General features: G+C 41.3%; 1 protein-coding gene across 3 annotated transcripts in view; it reads left to right on the forward strand.

Annotated features, from left to right (window-relative positions):
- si:dkey-100n23.5 (uncharacterized) overlaps positions 1-25,937 on the forward strand; it is a 112,550-nt gene that overhangs the window by 79,894 nt on the left and 6,719 nt on the right. For all 3 annotated transcript variants that reach the window (XM_055644602.1, XM_055644601.1, XM_055644603.1), the window contains exons 10-11: positions 11,830-11,877; positions 14,633-14,715. In XM_055644602.1, coding sequence (XP_055500577.1) covers positions 11,830-11,877; positions 14,633-14,715 — 131 coding nt within the window. The remainder of the gene's footprint in view (positions 1-11,829; positions 11,878-14,632; positions 14,716-25,937) is intronic.

The following is a 25,937-nucleotide window of genomic DNA, read 5'->3' on the forward strand; positions in this document are numbered from 1 at the left end:
GAATACCCCTTGATTCCGCTAGCCCCAAGAGCTCTATCTAACTATCTTTTAAATGTATTCAATGAATTAGTCTCAACTGCCTTCCGTGGCAGAGAATTCCACAAATTCACAGGAGTTCCAATTGAGTATAGGAGCAAAGAGGTCCTTCTGCAGTTGTACAGGGCCCTAGTGAGACCACACCTAGAGTATTGTGTGCAGTTTTGGGCTCCATATTCGAGGAAGGGCATTCTTGCTATTGAGGGAGTGCAGCGTAGGTTCACCAGGTTAATTCTCGGGATGGCGGGACTGTCATATCTTGATAGAATGGAGTGGCTGGGCTTGTATACTCTGGAATGTAGAAGGATGAGAGGTTATCTTATTGCAACATATAAGATTATTAAGGGATTGGACACACTGGAGGCAGGAAACATGTTCCGGATGTTGGGGGAGTCCAGAACCAGGGGCCACAGTTTAAGAATAAGGTGAAAGCCAATTAGAACGGAGATGAGGAAAAACTTTTTCACACACAGAGTTGTGAGTCTGTGGAATTCTCTGCCTCAGAAAGCGTTGGAGGCCGGTTCTCTGGATGCTTTCTTTCAAGAGAGAGTTAGATAGAGCTCTTAAAGATAGTAGAGTCAGGGGATATGTGGAGAAGGCAGGAACGGGGTACTGATTGTGGATGATCAGCCATGATCACATTGAATGGCAGTGCCGGCTTGAAGGGCCGAACTCACTCAGCTGCTCCCATCCGGCACCTATTGTTTATTGTATCTGGGTTAAAAAGTTTTTTCTCATCTCAGTTTTAAATTGCCTCCCCATTATTCTTAGACTGTGGCCTCTGGTTCTGGACTTCCCAACATTTGGAACTTTTTTCTTGCATCTAACTTGTCCAGTCCTTTTATAATTCTCTATCTATCTCTACTATTACTAAAACCTCATCTGCGTTGTTTTTCAATTTGCTCAAAAACGGTACCCTATAGTGCTAGGATTACTCACCGTTCTTCTCTGCTCCAAGCGCACCAAGTTATGTTCCGATCGGTGGAAGATTACAAAAGTTATGAAGGTTTAAAAAATCGTGAGATCAGCAGGTTTTCTCGCATGTCAGTCACCATGAAGGTAACGCCCCTTCCGGCACCCGCTGGAGAATAAAATCCCCGGAGGCGGGGCTGAATCCGGGAGCATGTCCACAAGCCGCCGAGAATAAAGCTGAAGCAGCGGAGTGTGGGCTGTGTTCTGTGGGATGGGGCGGGCTGTGTTCATGGGCGGGGTCAGGTTCACGGGCAGGGGCGGGCTGTGTTTGCGGGCAGGGCTGTGAGCTTGACAGGCACTGGGGATGGGAGCAGCTGAGTGAGTCCGGTGCTGGGTCCTGGAACCACGAGTGTGGTCGGGGCCGGGAACCGGTAAGCCCACATACCCCCCTCCCCTACACCCCTCCTCCACTACACCCCCCCTCCCCCACACACCCCTCCCCCACAACCCCCACACCCCCTCCCTCAAACCCCCCTCCATCACACCCCCCTCCCCCACACCCCCCCCCACACCCATACCCCCCTTCCACTGCACCCCTCCCCCCCACACTCCCCCTACCGCCCACACACACCGCCCCCTCCCACATACACCCCTCCCCTACCCCCTCCCCACACACACTCCTCCCACACACACACACCCCCCTTCCCCACACACACCCTCCCCCTCCCCACTCACACCCTCCCCCGCACACCCCCCTTCCCCCACACTCACATCCCCCTCCCACATGAGTTGCGTTGGGGGACCAGGCCTGCCATGTGACTGGGACCCAACGGGTCTTACTTAGTCTAGTATATTACTAAATCTCTCTGTTTGTTTGTATGCGTGCGTATGTGTGATATTCCAAACCCCCGCCAAAACGGTACACGATAGCGCTACAATTTTTGGCCCATCTTACTCACCATTGTCCTGGGATGTAAATGAAACAAGTTTTGTTTGGATTGATGATTATATTTTACAAGTTATTTTAAACTTTAAACTTTACATTTTTTTTTATTTTTTATTTTTTATTTTTTTTTTTATTAGAAGTACGGTAAATTACAATCCTACATAACACATATATCTTAATACATTTTTTGTACTGCTTCATTTTTTTTGAGCTTTAAGAAAAAGGTAGAAGTAAGGAAAGTAAAGAAAGTGCAAGAGAGTCGTGAAGTGCAAGAGTGTTGGGAAAAGAAAGCCCCTTAGGAAAGAAGTTAGAGAAGGAAGTAAAGTGAGAAAATAGACCCTAGAAAAGAAAGAAAGAGAAAATAGAAACAATCGCTCTATTATAACATTAAACTCCGCAGAAAGGGGACTACCAACCAAGTCTGTTTTTGTTGTTTTACCTCCCGTTACCAGGTCCTGACTATTGCACCTCATACTTGTAATAGGTCCAGAAACATAGACCACGTCTTTTGGAATTGGTCTGCTTTACCGGCTAGGAGGAATCTCATCTCTTCCAGATGTAATGTTTCAAACATATTTGATATCCACATTTTTATTGTTGGTGTCGGCGCATTTTTCCAGAATTTAAGTATAAGCTTTTTTCCCATTATTAGCCCGTAATTAAATAAATTCTTCTGAAACACGTTTAATTCAGGGTTACCTTCCGATATTCCGAAGATAATCCATTCTGGTTTTGGTACCAGTTTTATTTTGATCAATTTTGAAAAAATATCAAATATTTCATACCAGAATTTTTTGATTTTTGTACAAAAAACAAAAGAGTGCGCTATGGTAGCTTCTTGACACAGGCATTTATCACAGATTGGTGAAACATTAGGGAAGATTTTATTTAATTTAGTTTTTGAATAGTATAATCTATGTAATGTTTTAAATTGATTGAGCGTATGTCGTACGTTGATCGAACATTTATGCACCTGTAGTAAATGATTATCCCAGGTCTCTTTTGAGATTTTTATAGCTAATTCTTGTTCCCAATCTTTTCTAATTCCATCTGTTGTGGGTATTTCTATGTTTAAAATGATATTATATAGGTACGATATTAAATTAGCTGATTCCGCCTTGGTCTTCATTGCTTCATCCAATAAGTCGGAAGGCATATTATGATAGTCTTTTGTGTGTTTTTTCAGATAATCACAAATTTGAAGATATTTAAAATATTGGTTATTTTTCAAATTATATTTCAGTTGTAGTTGTTGAAATGATAATAAATTCCCCAATTCATACAGATCTTTGAGCGTTTTAATTCCCATTCTTTCCCATTGTATAAATGATTTGTCTATGATTGATGGTTTAAACGATGGATTATTGACTATTGGTATTAAAAGAGATAGGTTTCTTAATTTTAAATTCTGTTTTATTTGTTTCCATGTTCTTATTGTGTTATGTATAATTGGATTTTTATTGTAATTTTTATTATTCAAATTTATTGGTGAGAGGATGGTCGCTCCTATATTACTCGGGAAGCAGTCCCCTTTTTCCATTACCATCCAGTCCGCCTGCTGTGCAGAATTGTCCAGCAGGTGAATCATATTTTTAATATTTACTGCCCAATTATAATACATAAAATTAGGGAGTGCTAGACCCCCCAGCTCTTTTCGTTTATTAAGGTGTGCTATTTGTATTCTATGGGATTTATAATCCCATATAAAATTTGTAATGTCTGAGTCCAATTTTTTGAAAAACTTTTTTGGGAGATATATAGGTATTGATAAACTTTACATTTTAAACTTTACAAAAATCACTTTTCAAACCACTTTTCCACTTGCCCCGCCCATCAGCCGTGCTCGACGTCACAATGGGATCCCGAATTTCATTTACATTAAAAAATCGCGATTTTAAAATAAAAGTTTAAATCAAATTCTCCCGTTTTCGTCAACAGCTCACATTGCTTTTAGGTTATTTTAAAGAAAAAAAACGCGATTTTCCTTGAGAATTCCATTTTTTTTAAATCGTGATTTTCATTGTGGGGGGTTGGGATAGGGGGAGGTGAGGAGTGGGGGGAGCAGGGGATAAAGGGAGAAGAGGGGGGTAGGGAGGGAGCAGGATGGGGAAATTGGGGAAGGTGAGGAGGGAGAGTGGAGGTGTGGGATAGGGAGGAGGTGAGTGGGGGAGCAGGGGGATGGAGGGAGAGGAGGGGGGTAGGGAGGGGGAGGGGTTATGGAGGGAGGGAGGGAGTGACTGAGGGTAGGGGAAAGGAGAGGGAGGAAGAGGTGAAGGAGTGGGAAAGGGGAGGAGGAAAGGGGAAGGGAGTGCTGGGGATGAGGGGGAATGGAGGAGGATAGGGCTAGGAAGCGGGAAGGCGAGGTAATGGATGAGGGGTGGGGGAAGAGGGAGGAGGGCAAGAAGGGGTGAGGGGAGGAAGCAGAGGAAAGTTGGTGATGTGTGGGAAGATAGAGGATAATGGAGGAGGGGAATAGGGGACATAGAGGGTGAGTGAGTTGTGTTCACATTGATCTTATAATTTACAGGTTATTGCCATTTTGAACTTTAAAAACGTTGCAGTCGCGCTTATTGACCACGCCTGCGCAGTTGCGGGAGGGTTGCCGCGACTCGCGTCATAGCAGGGATCTCTGGCATCACAATTGTCAGCCACGCTTGGTCATTGGTGTAATATTGCCTTGGTGGACAGGCCCAACGGGTCCACACCTGGTCCAGAGTTTCTATAAAATATCCCCTCATCTGTCTAAATTCCAGTGAATACAAGCCAAGTCCTTCTAATCTTTCCTCGTATGACAGTCCCACCATCCCCGGGATTAACCTCGTGAACCTACGCCGCACTCCCTCAATAGCAAGGATGTCCTTCCTCAAATTAGGAGACCAAAACTGCACACAATACTCCAGATGTGGTCTCACCAGGGCCCTGTACACCTGCAGAAGGACCTCTTTACTCCTATACTCAAATCCTCTCGTTATGAAGGCCAATAGACCATTAGCTTTCTTCACTGCCTGCTGTACCTGCATGTTTACTTTCAGTAACTGTAACTATTATGGAGTTTGCCTGATAATCTAACAAGAAATGGAGATACAACCACTAACAAACATTCTCTCTGACAACCATCAAAAACAGAACCAGAATGTATCAATCTTTGTGTTAAATCTGTCCTGAGACAAATTTTGAATCACACATCCATGGTGTCATTGAAACATTCTATACACACAGTATGTGCTTCACCCATCTCAGCTCATTAGCTGATGAAAGCACCATCCATGGGAGTTTATTAATGTCTGGATTTGACTTTCTCGGTTTACTTTTGGCTGGCCTACCTCATTCATTTATTTCATAAACATGATCATAAATGACCCTGCTGCCCATGTTTTGAAACACGTCAAGTTTCCACCATCTCTGCACTTGTTGATTATATGGGCATTTGGTTAAGCAATGCTAAATTGTAAATTTCTCACCTTTTGTTATAACCCTCTGAGATCCTGCAATTCGTTTTAACTGTTTTATCTTAGTAAAAAAAAATTCCATCCTGGTTGGCACGGTAATGCATCAGGTAGTGCTGTTGCCTTCCATCCAGGGAACCTGATTCAAGCCTGACCCTGGATGCTCTCTGTGTGATGTTTGCATGTTTTCTTTGCAAGGATTTCTGCCAAGTGGTCCAATTTCCTCCCTTGACCCAAACACATTAGTTAATTGGGCCATTTTAAATAACCCCATAGCACACAGAAGAAGAATCAAAGGGGAATTGATGGGCACATTAAAGAACAGCATTACAGAACAAACACCCACGATCGAGCGTGACAACAGGTGCCTCCTATACGGAGTTTGTACGTTATTCCCATGACCTGCGTGGGTTTTCTCAGGAATCTCCAGTTTCCTCAGGCCAAAGGCATACAGTGTGTGTAGGATAATGTTAGTGTGTGTGTGGGTCGCTGGTTGGCATGGACTCGCTGGGCTGAAGGGCCTATTTCCGTGCTGTATCTCTATACTAAACTAAACTAAACAGAAGTTGTAGAGCATACAAGGGTACAAGGGTACAAGAGCATACAAGGGCAATAATATTTGAGATACACTGCTGACACTTAGGGCGGCACACTGATAGAGCTGCTGCCTCACAATGCCAAAAACCCAGGCTCGATCCTGACCTCAGGTGCTGTTTGTGTAGAGTTTGCATGTTCTCCCTGTGGCTGCGTGGATTTCCTCTGGGCGGTCCGGTTTCCTCCCACATTTCAAAGACAAAGGTGTATTGGTTAATTGACCTCTGTGCATGCCTCTTATGTTTAGGGAGTGCACGTGAAAGTGGGATAACAGAACTAGTGAAAACGGGGGATCGATGGTTAGCCTGGACTTGGTGGGCGAAAGGAACTGTTTCCATGCTGTATCTCTCTAAACTCTCTCTGAGGTATACTTAGCATTATTTAAAACTTTATTAGCACTTTATTTGAAAATACAAGCACTCACTGCTCGCACAGTATTCTACCTGGCTTGACACAATGGTGTCAGTTATATTAGGCTTATGGCTTCTCTTTGTTATATAATCCCAGATCCAGGGTTTCTTCCTTCTGAATATTATTCCCGGGTACTCACTATCATCCCAGATTCTCGTGTTGTTCCATGGTTTCATAAAGAATGAAATTCTATTTTCAAGACCAGTTTCCCTCCTTTTGATCTCTTCCAGTAAGACAGTACAACAGTCAAATCTGACCTATTTTGTATACTTTCACCCATTTCCAAATGTTTGTTCAAACTGAAAGCATTGACTGTTCTTCTGTTCTATTCCACAAGGAGAGGGGGATTGGTACTCATGGGGATGTTCTGCTGGCAGCTAGCATGAATCAGATCAGCTGAATGGCCTCCTTCAATATAATAAATAAGTAATTTAGACCTCTTTAATCCTGAAATGTAATTATTGCTAACTGTATTTACTTTAGTTCAACTTTTTTTCCGTCAGGACCCTGAGTTGTGGAATTCTGTACCTCAACCTCTCTGTCTTTCCACTTTTGACATTCCTTGGGTCTTTCCTTATGATACTGGGTATCAAATTTTGAATAACTACTATAAGAATAGAAATGTTGTTTTATTAAAACTGGAGTGTAGCTTAAATAATTTGTATTTGCATTTTATTTGGACTCGTGTCTCACCTTCATCTCATATAACTCAATATACAACCTATGTGTCTCAATATACAACCAAAGTGCTGGACTAATTCAGGGGGTCAGGCAGCTGGAGAACGTGGATAGGTGATATTTCGGGTACGGGCTCTCCTTCAGTCTGTAAAAGCATTGCCTATCCCTGTTCTCCAGAGATGCTGCTTACCCATTCAGGTACAACAGCATCTTGTGTCTTATGGGCCCCCACCCAACACATCATGTCACTAAGTTCTCTGAAGGTGCTGCCTGACCTGCTGAGTTACTCCAGCACTTTGTCTCTTTTTTTTGTAAGTCAGCATCTGCTGCACCTTGCGTCTTCAATATACAACCAATCAGTTTAATATTCCTTGTGAACTTTATTTATTAGTTGTTTCTTTTCATTAATCAGTGTTTAAAGCCTTCTAAAGCTATATATATATATATATATATTTTTTTTTTTAATCCTGAAATGCTTCTCATAGTTCATTATTCAGTGAAGGATGATCTTAATGGTGTCAAATAAAATGTAACATTACTTTTTTACTTTTCTAGTCTCTAATTCATAAAATTGTTTGAGACAATTTTGCAGCAAATGATTTATTGTGCATAAATTTTTAAATTATGATTTATCTAAGCATTCTTTTATGGAATATTCCTTCTAGTGCTCTTTATGTAAGTAAGGTAAATGCTGATTTCCTCCCTCCCATCAACTTCCCTGTCAAGGTTCACTCAAACGTCCCACCTGCCTGCTCGCACATTAAGCATAACTAGAAATACAACCATTGAGGACCATCCCATTTTATTCAAAGCTGCAGTGAAAGTAATTGATAGCCATTCGGTAATTATTTTTTCAAATCACTGGATAGCTGTGCTCCTAATATAAGGCAACACTGTGCGTTTCTACACGATCAATAAAACTAACAATGCTGGCCTGGAGACCTTGTATATTTTTCTGAAAGCCTTTTTGTGATAAATTGCAGAGGGTTGACTAAGTTAGTGCCTCCCACTGAAATCAACACTCAGGCACTCACCTGCCATGTAGTCTGCTTAATTTCTACAAAGAGCTTTTCAAGATCAGTGTTTCTTTCATGTTACCTCATTGCTGACCTTTTGCTATAATCCATGTTCATCATCTTTTAGTTGGGAATGAAGAATAGATGTATCTTTATATCCACAGATCGTAGCATTATTAAACATAATTTGATTAAAATCTGTGCACACTAGGTTTTCCACGATGATTCTCCTTTGTTAATTTAGTTTATTTTTCATAATATTAAACACCACAGACTCTTGTATAACCAATTATATATGAAAAGAGAGTCAAATTCAACACGGCAAGGCTCAATTTCTTGGATGGTCGTTATAAACCAATTTTTAAAAGTGCAATATTTTGGCTTGTGGTTGACATAATATTAAACACCACAGACTCTTGTATAACCAATTATATATGAAAAGATAGTCAAATTCAACACGGCAAGGCTCAATTTCTTGGATGGTCGTTATAAACCAATTTTTAAAAGTGCAATATTTTGGCTTGCAAATCCAAATTATTCTCTTGAACAATTCTCAGTCAAACTGAAGAAAGGTCCCGACCCAAAATATCACGTATTCTTTTTTTCCAAAGACAATGCCTTAAGTCCGCGTAAGATATTTTAATACTTTATGTAGATCTTTGTAGAAATCTGAAAACTGAATCTTTTTTTCTTTCATCTAAACCATTGTCGAGGAACAAATCCAAATCCGGCTCTTGAACACTTACTCAGTCAAACTGAACTGAAAGGTCCCCCCCCAAAATATCACGGACACTTATTTTTTTTTTTATTCAAATCGATTGCTGCCGCTCTTACCCGCTGAGTTACTCCACCACTGTATGTATATCTTTGGTATAAACCTGCATCTGCAGTTCTTTCTTTCATCATTCTGGTAAACCTCCTCTGCACCCTTTCCAATACCTACACATCCTTCCTGTATTGGGGCGATCAGAACTGCACGCAATACTCCAAATGTGGTTTCACCGAAGTCCTATCACGGTATATTACTTTGGACACTAAAAGGCTAATGGCTAACTACAATTCGAATAGTTTTGGACAAAGCCATGATGTAGTTGGATGTTTGATATCAGAGGTATGAGCAGCATTCTCCAACATCCGAGCGCTGCAGCTGCTGTCATTTAGGTCACCTTGATGCTATGGAACCTCAGTCAGCTGGTGGTTTAGCTGTGAGTTAGTGCAAAGTCGCAGAATGTCACAGCAGACAGAACTTCAAATGATTCCTAGTTCTCTCAGAAGATGATCCAAATTAATGGGTGGCTTGATGAGGAGCACAGATCTGATGTATTTTCTCATAGAATACCATTTTTGGATTGACTCTGCCACTATCAGCACCCTTATAAACTATTTACTAATCACCAGCCAGCCAGTACCACCCTTGCTTATACCACAAATGTGCAGATTGTACAGATTGTAGCCAGGTCTACAAAACACAAAAGATGCTTCAGGATGATCAGATCAATTTGCAGGGTTGGACACCAGAGTCATTGATGATTGTGACGACACTTTCCATTTATGATCCTCTCCAACGTCGGCCACAGGCAAACGAGCCATAACTGGATCTGATGAATGCTTATTGGACCAATTAATCTGATCCTTGTCCTTATAAACCCAGGAGTTCAGCCAGAGGGAAAAGTAGAGGAAGCTGCTGGGATGAATCCGAGTTTGCCTGTGCCTCCCCATTGACAACGAGGGACTGAACCCTTGTGTGGACTGGGACCTTCTGATGTTTTTGTTTATTGTTAGGAATAGAGCCTATTGGGTGAGTTCACGATACTGTAAGTACCACTGTGGTCTTTGCTGATCCGGCATAGACATAGAAACATGTAGAAAATAGGTGCAGGAGTAGGCCATTCGGCCCTTCGAGCCTGCACCGCCATTCAATATGATCATGGCTGATCATCCAACTCAGTATCCTGTATCTGCCTTCTCTCCATACCCCTTGATCCATTTTGCCACAAGGGCCACATCGAACTCCCTCTTAAATATAGCCAATGAACTGGCCTCAACTATCTTCTGGGGCAGAGAATCATGACTGACGCCACACCAGGTGTAGTTTAGTTCGGAGATACAGCACGGAAACAGGTCATTCGGCCCACCGTGTTCGCACCCACCAGCGATCCCCGCACATTAACACTATTCTACACACTAGGGACAATTTACAATTTTACCAAGCCAATTAACCTACAAACCTGTACGTCTTTGGAGTGAAGGTGGAAACCGGAGCACCTTGAGAAAACCCATGCGGTAAACATACAAACTCCTTACAGACAGCACCCGTTGTCACCATATTGATGGCTAATTTATCTCTCTGCACCTGATAGTCACACTTTAGTTTGCCTGAAGAAGGGTTTCGATCCAAAACATCACACATTCCTTCTCTCCAGAGATGCTGATGGTCCTGCAGAGTTACTCCAGCTTTTTGTGTCTATCTTTAGTTTGCCATTGTGGTTCACTGAAAGAGTTTCCACTGCTTCAGTGCCCAGTTTTATGTTTGAATGTCATCTGGTACTGGGCACTGTTGCAGAATGAAAACAGAGACTGCTCTCAGGATGCCAGGTACTGACCAAGATTAGCTGTCTGTGGTCACTCATAAAATTGAACACTGGAGGAATGGAATCTTTCATTCCTAGTAATGAAGAGTTATGTGGTTTGCAAAGAGTAGTGTAATCGTGTGGATTGCTCTTCACTGCTCTTTACCCAGCATATGCAAAGTATAGTTGGCTCCATTTGAATGAGAGTATTTTTGACCTCCCTTAATGCAATAGTGATAATATTGCAGACACCTTTATTATCAGCTTTCAGAGAGCCATGTAAAAACATTTCCACAGTTACCTCAGCTGAAATTGGCCCTGTAGTTTAGTTTAGAGATACAGCATGAAGACAGGCCATTAGGCCCACTGAGTCCACGCTGACAAACGATCACCCGTACACTAGTTCTATGTTATCCCAATTTTGGATACTACGCATTAGGGCAATCTGCAGAAGCCAATTAACCTGCAAATCTGCACATACACTTCTTGTGACCTATACGGTCACAGGAAGAACGTACAAATTCCATGCAGTGAGCACCGGTAGTCAGGATTTAACCAGGTCTCTGGCGCTGTGAGACTACTGCTGCGCCACTGGGCCTTCCCTGTAGGTCTTGCTCAAATCGGAGTTTGCGGTTCTGGCTGCAGCAGGTGTGACATTTCAGTGAAGCAATCTCCCTAATTAGGTTTACAGATCGGAAAAAATATTTTTTTCTCATCCTTTTTCACCATCTTTTTCAGCTCAGCAGATCCTCTGTTCATTCCACCCATGATACTGATTCTTTCAGCATATGCACCATCTGAACTCCTACAATTTGCAACAGCCATAGAAAGTACCAAACATTGACAGAATTACTCGTTATGCCAGAACAAATCAGCCAGCAACTAATCTAAACGTAGTGGAAATTGCATTTAGATAGCTCTGGGCCTTGTAGCTGCTGAACTAGTATACTGCAGATGTTTCTAAGAGAGAATGTTCGCTGATGCCTATTAAACTCTAAATATTTAACTCTTATATGGAGATTGATGTCTTGGCCACTCTGTGTACTTCCTGCAGGCATTCCATGGGTGTACACATGTCATTACTAATGAGGTGCACTTGTAGATACAATTTATCGCATAAATGGTTCCCACAATACACAAGCAAAGAGTATAGCTGATCTGAATGTTGCAGTATTTGTTCTTTAACTCCATTTCAGTATCCTCGACCTTTCTTTTAACAGGTTTTAACCTGGTCTGGCCCATATGATCCTGAAAAAGAAAGAAGCAAGGTACAGTTTTGATGATACTATAACTTAAATTATACTGATGCAAGAAAATACATTTTCTTACAATATTGTGCCAATAAGATAATTTTAAAGCAATAGACAGCAAGCAAATCTTGTGGGTTAAATATCGATGTTTCACCTCAGGTTGTAGGTATGAGGATTCTATTTTCAGTTGTCTATTGTTACGGACATGTAACTCATAATTTACAATAAAATGTTCTTAGGATGTAGGTCTTCCTAGTTTTACTGTCTTTGGCCGAAGTATATTTGATCAGTGCTTGGAAATATTATGGGTTTTGTAGACATAAATGTAAAACGCAAGTGAGGAGTTGGTTAAATGCAGCTCTAACAGATAAGCTTTATAATCGTCTGAAAATACAGCTGTTAACTGTTGCAGTTTGCCATTAACAATGCCTTATTAATTTTCTTTTTTGTGCTTTAGGTAGGAGGCAGCAATCTCACATCATTTTTTAAAATTTGGAAAATTACAATATATCCTTTATTCGAACAAGTGCTGGGGTAACTCAGTCTGAAGCAGGGTCCCGACCTGTAACATTACCTTTCTATTCCCTCCATAGTTGCTGCCTGACCCGCTGAGTTCCTCCAGCATATAATGTTCGGCTCAAGATTCCACCATCTGACTTACTCCAGAATTTTGTGTTTGAATCAATAATATATACAACTTTTCCAAATAAAAAAATAATTTGCAATTGCTGCCTATTATCTAGAGCACAAAAAAATAACACAAGAAGGCATTGCTAATAGCAAAATGCAACAATTAACAGCTTTATTTTTCGGAAGAATATAATGCTGTCTATTTGAGTTACCTAAGCAACAGAACCTTTATTCCTAGATATATTTGTGCATTATCAAAAATAATATATATTTTTAGTTATCTAGACTATATTCCAACTATGAATAAATGTATTTCTTATAATTAATAAAATTAATTTAATTGATCATTTCTGGGCAGCAGAAGTTGTAGGTTTTAACTACTGTATGTTTTTGTATTTACTGGCATTAAGAATTGAAAATCCAACCCAACCCTGCGATAATTGTAAAAGGTGAATGCTGCCACTCTCTGGTTTCTAATATTACTGCAAACTATATTGTCAGCATCTGCATCTTGTTTTTGTGAATAATCTCTGAAAGAATGAACACTTAAATGCAAAAAGAAACCATATTCATTGTAGGCTTTTACCTTCATCCTAACTCCAAAATATTGAGTATTTTTGAAGTAGAATCCCTAGATTTTATAGGAGATATAGAAGTAACTCCAGATGCTGGTTTGTTTAAAAAAAGACACAAAGTGCTGGAGTAACTCTGCCAGGATAAGGAGCATAGACACAGAATGCTGGAGTAACTCAGTGGGACAGGCAAAATCTCTGGCGAGAAGGAATGGATGATATTTCAGCTCAAGACCCTTCTTCAGACTGATGTCAGGGGAGAGAGATAAGGAAGTGTAAGATGTGAAAATAGGACAAAGGGAATGGAGATTACGGAAAATGTAGAATAGATCATTGTTAGCTGGGAGTAGGTAACAACAAAGCAGATAAAATGTAATCAGTGACAGTAAGACTGGTCGGAGAACTGGGAAGGGGAGGGATGGAGAGAGGGAAAGCAAGGATTACTTGAAGTTAGAGAAGTTAATGTCTCATACGCTGGGGTGAAAGCTGCCCAAGTGAAATATGAGGTGCGGTTCCTTCAATTTGTGCTGTGCCTCACTCTGACAATGGAGGAGGCCCAGGACAGTGTGGGAATGGGAAGGGGAGTTAAAGTGTTTAGCAACTGGGAGATCAGGCAGGTTTAAACAGACTGAGCGGAGGTGTTCAGCGAAAATGGCGAAACTGGAAAACATGGATAGATGATGTTTCGGGTCGGATCCTTTCACATAATGTGGTGGGTAGTAGAAACCCGCACTTACCTGTATCCACCTATCACACACTGGGTTGGGCCTACCAGCTTTCTACCAACAACCCCTCCCCCTTCCCCCACCACAATCAGTGTGAAGAAAGGTCCTGACCCGAAACGTCACCTATCCGTGTTCTCCAGAGATGTTGCCTGACCTTGTTGAGTTACTCCAGCATGTTGTGCCTTTTTTTCGCTACATTTTTTATTTGATTGACGGGTGATGTATTTTTGGTGATTAGCAGTTGCAAGATTATTTCGCTTTTTAACAAATTCTATTTAATGGACAGGAGTGTTTTGCTAAAACATTATAAATACATTATAGATGAAATTTAAACTTTTTCAAAAGATAATGATGACAATACTTCTAAAGTTTTGACCAACATTAACCGTACCGCTGTCTGATGTGTCCATTTTCTGTTTTTAAGTTTTCAAACCTAGCTACTTAATCTTTTATAAAATAAGGGGTGGCATTTTTTAAATATTCAATAAATCGTACGTTGTTTACAAACATTCCTGCTGTGGTTTGCAAAATGTGGCTTACAAATGGGACTCTGGATTCAATGTGTTTCATAACCGTTGCTTATTCCTACGTGTTCCTCTGTGTTATTACATTTTGTCCACGTTAATAATCTACTGATATGGGGATTCATTTTCTGGAAGCAAAGGTGTTCAGTGAATGGTGGACATTATTAGTTTAAAATAGAAGCACAGGTTTGCCTTTCTTTTATTTTTAACAATTAATTTTATGTCTAAAATTTGATAAGATTACGGATTACGGATTACGGATTGTACGGAGTTATTTATAACTGAGCCAAATCTGTTTACATTTTATTGTTTTTCCTGATAGATCTTATTAGCTCAAGAAATCAAACCACTTAAGTGGTACCCATCTGTATACCTGGCAGTGTCCCTTTTTCCTCTCATTAACAGGTGAGTGAAAATAAGTGTTGCTGCTGCTTCCAGAGCTTAATAAAGCTACAGTAATTATAGATTACTGCGGCCGAGAAGCGTGACTGCTAGATGATTACTGTCTGATTAAAGATGAGTCATTCTAAATCTTCTGTGCATTGGGTGATGGTTGTTGGCCACCCCTCCCCCCTCACCCCCGGTGGAGGGGGGAGTAGAATCTTATTTTCTTAGGTAAGAGCATTCTTCCATGATAATTTGTTCAAAAATGGCAAATATTTAAAAAAAATTTAAAGCCAAATTGAAAATAATAACTGCCTGCGATGATGACACAATGGCATCTCACAGTCGTCCGATCACAATGGGATCTCATTTACACAAGCTGCCGTGAAGATTCAGAAAACCGAAAATGGCATCACAATGTGATCTCTGCTGCCAATGCAGAGGCTATGAGAGTTAACGGAGTGGGGGATGGGAGTAGAAGAAATGTTATTTAAACATTGTCTAGTGGGGGAGTGCGAAAGAGGAGAGGTGAGGGAGGGAGTGATCGAGGGTAGGGAAAAAGAGAGGGAGGGGAGAGGTGACAGAGACAATGGGATCAACAGCTTCAAGGGGAGTAAGGAGATTTTTGCCCCCCCGCCCCCACGTGGGAAGGATTGATTGGCATTCAAGGGAGCGCCGGCACCGACCAAGAAGTCGAGTCCATTCATTGGCTCCGGGAAGCGGCAACTGGTCCCCCCCCCCCCCCCCCATGTGGGACGGATTGATTGCGTTGGGAGAACGGGTGAGTAGTGGAAACGGGTTGCGTTGGGGGAACAGGTTAGTGGTGGAATATTACTTTGGGGAAACGGGGCCCAATGATTCGGGAGGGGAGAGGGGGTATGGAGGGTGTGAGGGAGTGACTGAAGGTAGGGGAAAGGAGAGGGAGGGAGAGTTGAAGAAGGTAGTGGAGGAGGGGAGAAGAGGGAGGGTGAAGAGGGGAGTGTTGGGGGGTGAGGGGAAATTAGCCGGCTTCACACAGGAGGGCTGGTTCCCCAACGCAATATTCCACCTCTCCACCAATTCCAATATTGCTGGCCAGAGGGGGCTTTCTGGAGCGCTAGCATGGTGTTGTGGGCCGAAGAGATTGGTTTCCAGAGGGCTAGTATGGACATTGTGGGCAGAATGGATTCTTGGGCTGGTAGTTCAGTCACTGAGACCACTCACACACAAACTCACACAAACTCACTTACTCTCACACACGCACACACTTCCACACACACGCACACTCACAAACACACACACATACTCACATACATACACACACACTCACATACATACATACATACATACATACATACATACATACATACACATACACACACACACTCACACTCAAACACATACACTAACAAACACACACACACACTCACTGACTGACACCCTCCATAACTCCCTTGTCAATTCTTCCCTTCCCTCTCGTACCACCCCCTCCCCGGGCACTTTCCCTTGCAACCGCAAGAGATGCAACACTTGTCCCTTTACCTCCCCCCTCGACTCCGTTCAAGGACCCAAGCAATCGTTCCAGTACGACAGAGGTTTACCTGCATCTCCTCCAACCTCATCTATTGCATCCGCTGCTCTAGATGTCAGCAGATCTATATCGGTGAGACCAAGCGGAGGTTGGGCGATCGTTTCGCCGAACACCTCCGCTGGGTCCGCAATAACCAAGCTGACCTCCCGGTGGCTCAGCACTTCAACTCCCCCTCCCACTCCGTCTCCGACCTCTCTGTCCTGGGTCTCCTCCATGGCCACAGCGAGCAGCACTGGAAATTGGAGGAACAGCACCTCATATTCCGTTTGGGGAGTCTGCATCCTGGGGGCATGAACATCGAATTCTCCCAATTTTGTTAGTCCTTGCTGTCTCCTGCCCTTCCTCAGTCCCCCTGCTGTCTCCTCCCATCCCCCAGCCTTCGGGCTCCTCCTTTTTCCTTTCTTGTCCCCGCCCCCGATCAGTCTGAAGAAGGGTTTTGGCCTGAAACGTTGCCTATTTCCTTCGCTCCATAGATGCTGCTGCACCCGCTGAGTTTCTCCAGCTTTTTTGTGTACCTTTGATTTTCCAGCATCTGCAGTTCCTTCTTAAACACAAGGTTCTTTCAAACACCTCCTCCCCTTTCCAACATCCCCCCACAACCGCCCATCACCCAGTTTTCTTTTCTCTTGCATTTCTCCATCGTGCACACACTTCCCCCACTGAGCCTCCTGGCCCTCCCCCTTCCTGACTCCATCTGCTCATTATTCCCCTCCTCCCAACTCCTGGTTCCACCCATCACCTGGCTGCCCATACCCCATCCCCTCATCCTGGCTATCTCACCTCTACATCGTCAGTCCTGATGCAGGGTCTCAGCCTGAACGGTGGACTTCCGCTCTGTCTCCACAGATGCTGCCTGACCCACTGAATTCCTCCAGGAGTTTTCTATTTGTTGCAGATTCCAGCATCTGCTGCCTCCTGTGGCACCTCCTTGTGTAGAAGATGTTTGAAAGCAGATCAAATTATTTGATGTCCACAGTTTAACCAGGGAACTTTTCCCAGGACCATGAGTTTACTTTTAATTTATTGTTGTATCAATAATGTGCATAAATCATTAGGGAGTCATACAGGATGTATTGGAATTATGTCCTTTTTTCAGACTTATGATTGGTTGAAGTAATTACATTTAATGACATAGAAACAAAGAACTGCAGATGCTGCCTTATACCAAAGATAGACCCAAAGTGCTGGAATAACTCAACGGGTCAGGCAGCATCTCCGGAGAAAAGGAATGGCTGCCTTTTTGGCTAGAAATGCCACCCATCCCTTTTCTCCAGAGATGCTGCCTGACCCATTGGGTTACTCTAGCACTTTATGTCTATCTTTAATGACAAACATATTGAGCCAGACCACACTGGGCTGGGCACAATGCAAATTGCTGGAGGAACTCAGCGGGTCAAGCAGCATCTCTGGAGGAAAAAGGGAACGGGGAAGGCGACGTTTTAGGGCTGGAACTCCTTCATTCTAAGCTGGGCTTGCTACCCATAATCTGCAATTATCCAGCAAAGAACAGATTTACTGACCCTCCCACCTTCGCATCAGTGGCGAGCTCACGGTGGCGGGCAGATCACAGGCACCAGGGTGAAGCGATCCAGCTGTCCAAAAGCCTGTGATTGCCTTGGACAAAAGGCAAAGCTGGCATTGAGATGTGTCTGACTCAGATTTATTTAGAAAATATATTCTTCTTCTTATCGAGTCCACATCACAAGATTAGAAATTGTTCAGCCAGAGCCGAACACACTTCTCGGCATCTGCATACAATGGCGTCTTGCGCTTCCTGTGCGTGGTAGTGGAAAGATTGGTGGAAACAGGGCCGCGATGTGAACGCTCTTTCCTTGACCCCAGAAAATATATTAAAAATTATGGAAATATAAAACAAAGGTAGACATAAAAGCTGGAGAAACTCAGCAGGTGAGGGAGCGTCTATGGAACGAAGGAATAGACGATGTTTCGGGTCGAGACCCTTCTTCAGACATCAGTCGGGGGGGGGGGGGGGGGGGGGGGGGGAAAAGGAAGATGCGGAGACAGTAGGCTGGGGGAGAGCTGGGAAGGGGAGGGGAAGGAGGGAGAAAGCAAGGACTACCTGAAATTGGAGGTCAATGTTCATACCTGGGGTGTAAACTACCCAAGCGAAATATGAGGTGCTGTTCCTCCAGTTTGCGGTGGGACTCACTGTGGCCATGGAGGAGGCCCAGGACAGAAAGGTCAGATTCGGAATGGGACAGTTGAAGTCCTGAGCCAACGGGAGATCAGGTTGGTTATTGCGAACTGAGCGGAGGTGTTGGGCGAAGCGATCGCCAAGCCTGCGCTTGGTCTCTCCGATGTTGGGCAGTTGACAACTGGAACAGCGGATGCTAGATGAGGTTGGAGAAGGTGCAGGTGAACCTCTGCCTCACCTGGAAAGACTGCTTGGCTCCTTGGATGGAATTGAGGGGGGAGATAAAACGACAAGTGTAGCATTTCCTACGGTTGCAAGTGAAAGTACCAGGGGAGTGGGCGGTTTGGGTGGGAAGGGACAAATTGACATGGGAGTTACGGAGGGAACGGTCTCTGCGGAAAGGGGAGGATATGGGAAGTTGTGGCCAGTGGTGGGATCCGGTTGGAGGTGGCGAAAATGTCGGAGGATTATATGTTGTATGTGACGGCTGGTAGGGTGGAAGGCGAGAACAAGAGGGACTCTGTCCTTGTTACGAGTAGGGGGATGGGGAGTGGGAGCGGAGCTGCAAGACATAGAGGAGATCCTGGTGAGAGCCTCATCTATAGTCGAAAAGGGGAACCCCCGTTCCCTAAAGAATGAAGACATCGCCGATGCCCTGGTGTGGAACACCTCATCCTGAGTGCAGATGCGGCGTAGATGGAAGAATTGGGAGTAGGGGATAGAGACCTCACAGGAAGCAGGGTGGGAAGAAGTGTAGTCCAGATAGCCATGGGTGTCAGTGGGTTTGTAGTAGATGTCGGTCAGTAGCTTGTTACCTGTGATGGAGATGGTGAGGTCTAGAAACGGTAGGGAGATGTCGGAAATGGTCCAGGGGACGTTGAGTGTCGGATGGAAGTTAGTGGTGAAAAGGATGAAGTCAGTGAGTTCTGCACGAGTGCAGGAGGTAACACCAATGTAGTCGTCAATGTAGCGGAGGGAGAGTTTTTTTTATCTACCTTCGATTTTTCCAGCATCTGCAGTTCTTTCTTAAATATAGAACAGTTACTTTAAACCATCTTAACAAAATAATGTTTAAAACATGCTTTACATGTTGCCTCCTAATGTGCAGGTCTGGAATTACCATTGAAATCAATGGGGTTTCCAAACCCTCCATCGAGTGTAAGATACTGTAGCGATTTTCCCGACATAAAAACTACTCGGCCATTGGATTTCTCGGGAGGTCCATTGATGGACCGAAGTGAAGTGTCGATCTGAGTCTGTGATTAAATCCCTTACTCTCAAAGAACGTTTAAAATCTGGGGGTTATTTAAGTCTGAATGGCCTATTGCAGGCGATTCAATCCTTGGTGGGTATTTATAGATCGGGTTTGAAGACAATAACCTAGGAACCACAATCAAAAGAATGGCATGTTGTTTCAGAATTATTTTAGAACCTTTGGAAATCTAACGCGTGTTTTTTACTTTAATTTCCTTCTGTGGCTTTAATTTCCTTATATCGCTTTTATTTCTTATTGCTCTGTGTAGCGATGCCCCTGGTTTCCGACAGGAGCACAATAAGTGCCCTACTATGTATTTGAGTCATATGTTCAATATCTGTAGGACCCAACCAATATAATTTTGCATTTGGTAAATCTTGCAACGAACATGTCTTTTCCACTTGATTATTTAATCTGGCATTTTGGTGCCAAGCATCAAACCATTGCTCCCTCTGGTGGTGAAAAAGTCAGTCCTCTTCCAGTAAATCATTAAATATAAATTAAAACAGAACATGTTGGAAATACTCAGCAGGTCAGGCAGCATCTAGGAGAGAGAAACAGAACTAACTTTCAGTTCCACGACTTTCATCAAATCTTTAGTAATTTTTGGAGGAAGATAGTTATTTTTCAAAGTAATGCATGTTATATAAATGTTGTGTTCCAATAATTGGGAGAACATTTTATTCTACTTGATATTAATTTTATTCAAACTGCAATAAAACCATTGCTCTTCATATTTGTATACAATTGAGTAGAGTTTGATTATACAATATTATGTCTCTACTGCCAATACCAATCAATAATTCTCATTTGGAGATTTTGAAAATGTATATAAGAGTTCCTTTAAATGTTGATTAATTGCCTGTTTTTAGTTGTGGGTGAGGAAATCATTTGTGCAGATGAGTATTTGTTACATAATAATTTTCTATTTTAACATTGTAATGATACAATGCTGAATGTTCAGATATTTATTGGACGTTGAGTCTATACACTGATTAGGCAAGAGCATAATTATTATATCCTCCATTATAGAGACAAACTATTCCTTCAATCCATCTGCCACTCACTGCCAAAGTTAAACATCACGGTTTCACAAATCTTCAGATTTCAAACTAAACTACTGTTTAGTTTAGTTTAGTTTAGTTTACTATAGAGATACAGCATTGAAGCAGGCACTTCGGCCCACATAAGGCACCAACTCTACCACTGTGCCTCCCTAAAGTTTATTTTATTTCAGTTTCCTTTATATCCTTTATATCAGTTTATTTTATTTCCTGCATTCCAAATGTTGCATTCATGTGGATAATGTTGAAGAGGTGCTTCAAGTATCAACAAAATTCTATGTCTTAGAACAAAACAGGGAAGACTGATGTTTACATATATGAGGGAAGGTCACATATCAGGTAGTTGACATATTAGAAAGACAATTCACTTCAACCATTGACTAATGTCATAATAAGAGTTACATTATAGTTCTGATAAATTATGCGTAAATAAGTGAATTCAAAGTCCTGAAACTACAGCATATTTTCTTCCTTGATATGGTATTATAACGTTATATTTCCCCCCTTATTATAGAAGCATTTTTCATGTCCATAATTTCATTTGTCCAAAGCATTTTGCCACAAAATGATTAATGTGGCTACTATATTGGTTTTCTCAATGCTATTTTATTGACCACTGTATCTATTTTATTAGTGGTTTGTAGTGCGGTTAGTAGATCAGTGGTCTGATCAGCATTAGCTGCAGTGCATAGATCCTCTTCCCCAAATTGTAAAGGTTTAATGCCTGTAACAATTTCTTAGGAAGAGCTTTTGAGGACCTCTGTTTCTATGGATACAATCGTAGCCATCAGTCTGGGAGTTGCTCAGGATCATGAGGCTGCTTGTCTTCCGAGTACAAGTCAAACTAATGGATCAGTTTTAGACTAATATTGATTAAAATAGACAACTTGAATCAGTATCACTGCACTGTGGTTTCCCACAGTATTTAATGAGGAATAATGTTGGTGTGGGTTTTTATCTTGTATTGGTCCAGTATCTTTTGCACTAACTGAACTTTAATCAAAATACTTAGAGATTGCTTTTATTTGTATTGTTCCAGTCAGTTAAATATGCTAATTTTTGTCTTCATTTCCCACTCCCAGCCACCTCTACAATTATTTGTTAACAATTATTTTGTGGACATAGTTCAGTGACAGAACATGATTTGCAGAATGATTGAAAGTATATTTAGCTGTAAAAGTCGCAACAGATGATTAACTATCCACAACGTGTCAGCAATGCGTCTTATTATGACAGCAAGATAAATGGTTTTGCCACATGGGACATATCTTGGAATTAATTTCAAACACCACGCCACCACAGATTTTGGACCGGCTTTTAATTTTTTGACTTTGAGTACCTTTTAATGTTGGTGAATTTGCCATTGTGCAAACTTCGCAGAAAGGTAAAATGTTTTATAGAAATATTTCCTTGAAACAAAAGAAAATTGATATGCAGTAACGTTCTTTTTGTAAACATGGTGCCATTCGTGCAGTCTTTGCCAAATTAAATCTCTGGAGCTATTGATGCAGGTATAAGAATTGTCCCCAGTTAAAGATTACAGTTCAGCACTTCTCCAGTGATTCTTACAAACTTCTACACATGCGTACTGCCGGGTTCCATCACAGCTTGGTTTGGGAATAGCTCTGCCCAAGATTGCAAGAAATTGAAGAGTTATGGATGTAGCCCAGTCCATCACGCAGACCAGACCACGCACCATTGGGTACTTTGTATCAGATATTCGATATCATGTACTCTGTATTATTCTTCACCAGGGATGATGGTGCTACCACATTAAAGACATTGGATACATTAAAAATTGATAGTATAGAAGCAATAGAAGACTTAGCTGACCTTTAAGCAACCCCATTAAAATAAATGGAATGCATCCTAGGATTTCAAGGGAAGTATGGAAGTGCCTAACCATAATATTCCAGTGGTCTTTGGATATGGGGAGAGGGTGCAGTGAGTACAATGGCACCAGTAGACAGGAGAGTAACCAATGTTACTCCTTTGTCAAAAAAAAAGGGAGTAAGATAAATTGAACAATTACTGGCATCTCTGGAGAACATGGATAGGTGACGTTTCCATTCGGGACCTACTTCAGGCGGATTGGGTGGAAGTGTAGTGGGTGTTATTTAATTGAATGTTTGGAGATTTGGAGAATTAGAGGGATATGAGATTTCAAATTTGCAGGACATTAACAAATGCCATTAAGTAAACCAAAGTTGATGGTATACTAGGTTTAATGGCTAATAGATAAAAGTTAAATAATGGATATGCACAAATTCCTACATATCTCAGTTGTAAAATAGTTTAAGGGAGATTAGTAGACAGAACAACCTTGTTCAATATTATTTCCATATGTGTATGTGAGGTATAACCAGAAGCTTTTTCAACACAATTATTCTGATTGAAAGCACATCAAATTATTGCCTTATGGAAGGATGGAGGGTTGGGTGTGTATGCGTGCTTTGTGATTTTTATTTATTTGCTTATCTTTATTATTTTACCGTGGATGTTTCATTAGCTTTAGAAATGTTTGAATGCTGCACTGACTGGCTGACATTTTAAATTTTGTTGTACATGGCCCATGTTACAATGACAATAAAGAAACTATTCTATTCTATTCTATTCTATTAATCTGATAACTATCAAGGTAGAGGTAACAGTTGTTATACAAGCCCACCTGTTTTGGACTTACTGATTCAACACGTCTTTAAATTCTCAATAAATTCTGCGGGTGATGATAATTTGATGGATTTCACTAACTTTTCCATCATCCCCTTTACATGTATGAAAGCCATATACACCATGCAAACAAGAGATTGATGCTCCACTCTCCAAGAACTCTGACTAGTGTTATTTTTTTTAAAATTAAACATGAAAAGATATTGTAAACCAACATATAAGACTGTTTCTTTAGATAAATATTCCTAATGATTTTGTAGATTTTTTCTTAGACCCATTATTATTTAGCATAAAATATTTTACAAGGGTATCTCATTAAGTTTAGGCACTGTGTTATATTGGACCTGGTGAAGTAGAGAACTAATATTTTCCTGAGAGGACTAGTGTACAAGGTGCTAATACCAGCGAGGTTTTGTCAGCTGGGGACATTTTGATAGGATACATTAAATGAAGGATAATGGAAGTTCTGGTCATGGTGCTAGATTAAGAAATAAGTTTGTTTGACAAGAGATTAACCTTCTCTTGCATTTGGATCAAGTATATGTAATTTAAGTAACGTTCGTAGAAAAATGGCTATGCTGAAATAATTGCTTTACACTATTAACTAGATTAATAAATGTCCCGGAGCTGGTAGCATGCAATTCTAAAAAGATGGTGTATTTCTTTGTTTGAACTACCTACCGCACATTGAAAAGATTAAACATAATCCAGTTTTCTGTTGTTACAATATACTGATAGTAACGGTACTGAGTAGTATTGCATTATTTGATGACATTGTGTGATTTTTGTGTTTAGATTGGATTAAAAATCTTCTTCATTCAGTTCATCGATAATGCCTTATGCTCGTAACTCTTGGGTGTTAATCCTTTTGAAGGCAATAGTGAGAACAATTTCAAATTGTCAAAATCATATCAACCAGCATAGTTAAATGGGTGGATTTGTACACATCTTTCATTGTTTCAGTACAATTAAATCTAATTTGATGACCTTGTTGAACATTTTTCAACCAACTCTAATATTCTTAAAAGGAAATGTGTGGAATCTAAATCTTGTTAGCCACAGGAAAATGCTTTGCATGTGACATTGCTTCACTTTGCTTCAATGGAGAAAGGCAGCTGGTTATTTTGTTGAAGGGCAGTCCTAAATGACTACGTTTTTTTGTTCTCACTAACAAAATAGCTTGAGTGGCACAGACTTAGAAAGTAAAGTCCAAGCAAACATTTTGAAAATGGTCAGCTTATCGGTGACAAAAGCCCAAGCACTTAACTTCAAAAAAACTAATTTAAACATCTAGGTGGTCTGTCAGAAGTAGATGTTACTTCTCTCTCTGAATCTACACCATACGCACTCAGTGGGGTTATTTAAACAGCTCTTGTATGCAAGTGCAGGAGTTTGCCGTTGTTTAGTGTCTTTTCATTCCATTTACTGGTTTATATCAACTGCTAATTATTTTTGTAGCAACAAGCTTGTTTACACCAGAGTTTTATTCTAAATTTTACAGCTGTATTGAATCAAATTGGAGAATTTGCCAATCATCTGAATTTATGTAATCCGATCATACATAAAGTAAATAGACAATAGGTGCAGGTGTAGGCCATTCGGCCCTTAAAAACCTCCACCTCTTCGTGTCATTTTACATTTGGCTCCAAAGATGGATTTGACCTGAATCAGTAGCTCTTACATGTTTCTGATAAAATACAAACTCCAAACTATTTTTAGATCTTGAAGTGAACCTACCTTGTTTTCGATGCCTCGATCTAGTTGAAACATTTACCAAGTTTCTGAACTGAACTAAACAAAAGCAGGTTGATTGTGCTCTATCCATTTTGTCACTTAGCAATTGTTGCTTATACAAATTAAAAATAATTGTTGTTTAATACAATAATGAGAATGGATAGACTGCCCAGCAACCAATTATTCAACCAATTACATTCCTACCTTAGGGTGATGCTTTCCTAGAAACTCAGCTATATGAAATTGTAATGGGGCCCTGAAAATATATGTCAACATTTCATAGAATCATACAGTGTGGAAACAAGCCCTTCAGCCCAACTTCCCCACACCAACCAACATGTCCCATCTACACTAGTCCCACCTGCCTTTGGCCCATATCCCTCCAAACCTGTCCTATCCATGTGCCTGTCTAATTGTTTCTTAAACGATCCAATAGTCCCTACCTCCTTTGTCAGCTCGTTCCATACACCATCCTTTGTGTGAAAATAATAACCCTCAGGTTCCTATTAAATCTTTCCCCCCTCACCTTAAACCTATGTCCTCTGGTTATCGATTCCACAACTCTAAGCAAGCGACTCTGTGTGTCTACCCGATCTATTCCTCTCATAATTTTATGCACCTCTATCAGATCATCCCTCATCCTCCTGCGCTCCAAGGAATAGAGTCCCAGCCTGGTCAACCTCTCCTTATAGCTTAGACCCTCAGAGGAACATTTCCTGCTTCCTTTTTAGCTATTTTTCAATTGTGCGTGTATTTTTCAGATCTTGTGCAATGGATAAAGCAATTGGAGCCAAT

This window comes from Leucoraja erinacea, chromosome 13, assembly GCF_028641065.1.
Source record: "Leucoraja erinacea ecotype New England chromosome 13, Leri_hhj_1, whole genome shotgun sequence".
Lineage (NCBI taxonomy): Eukaryota > Metazoa > Chordata > Chondrichthyes > Rajiformes > Rajidae > Leucoraja > Leucoraja erinaceus.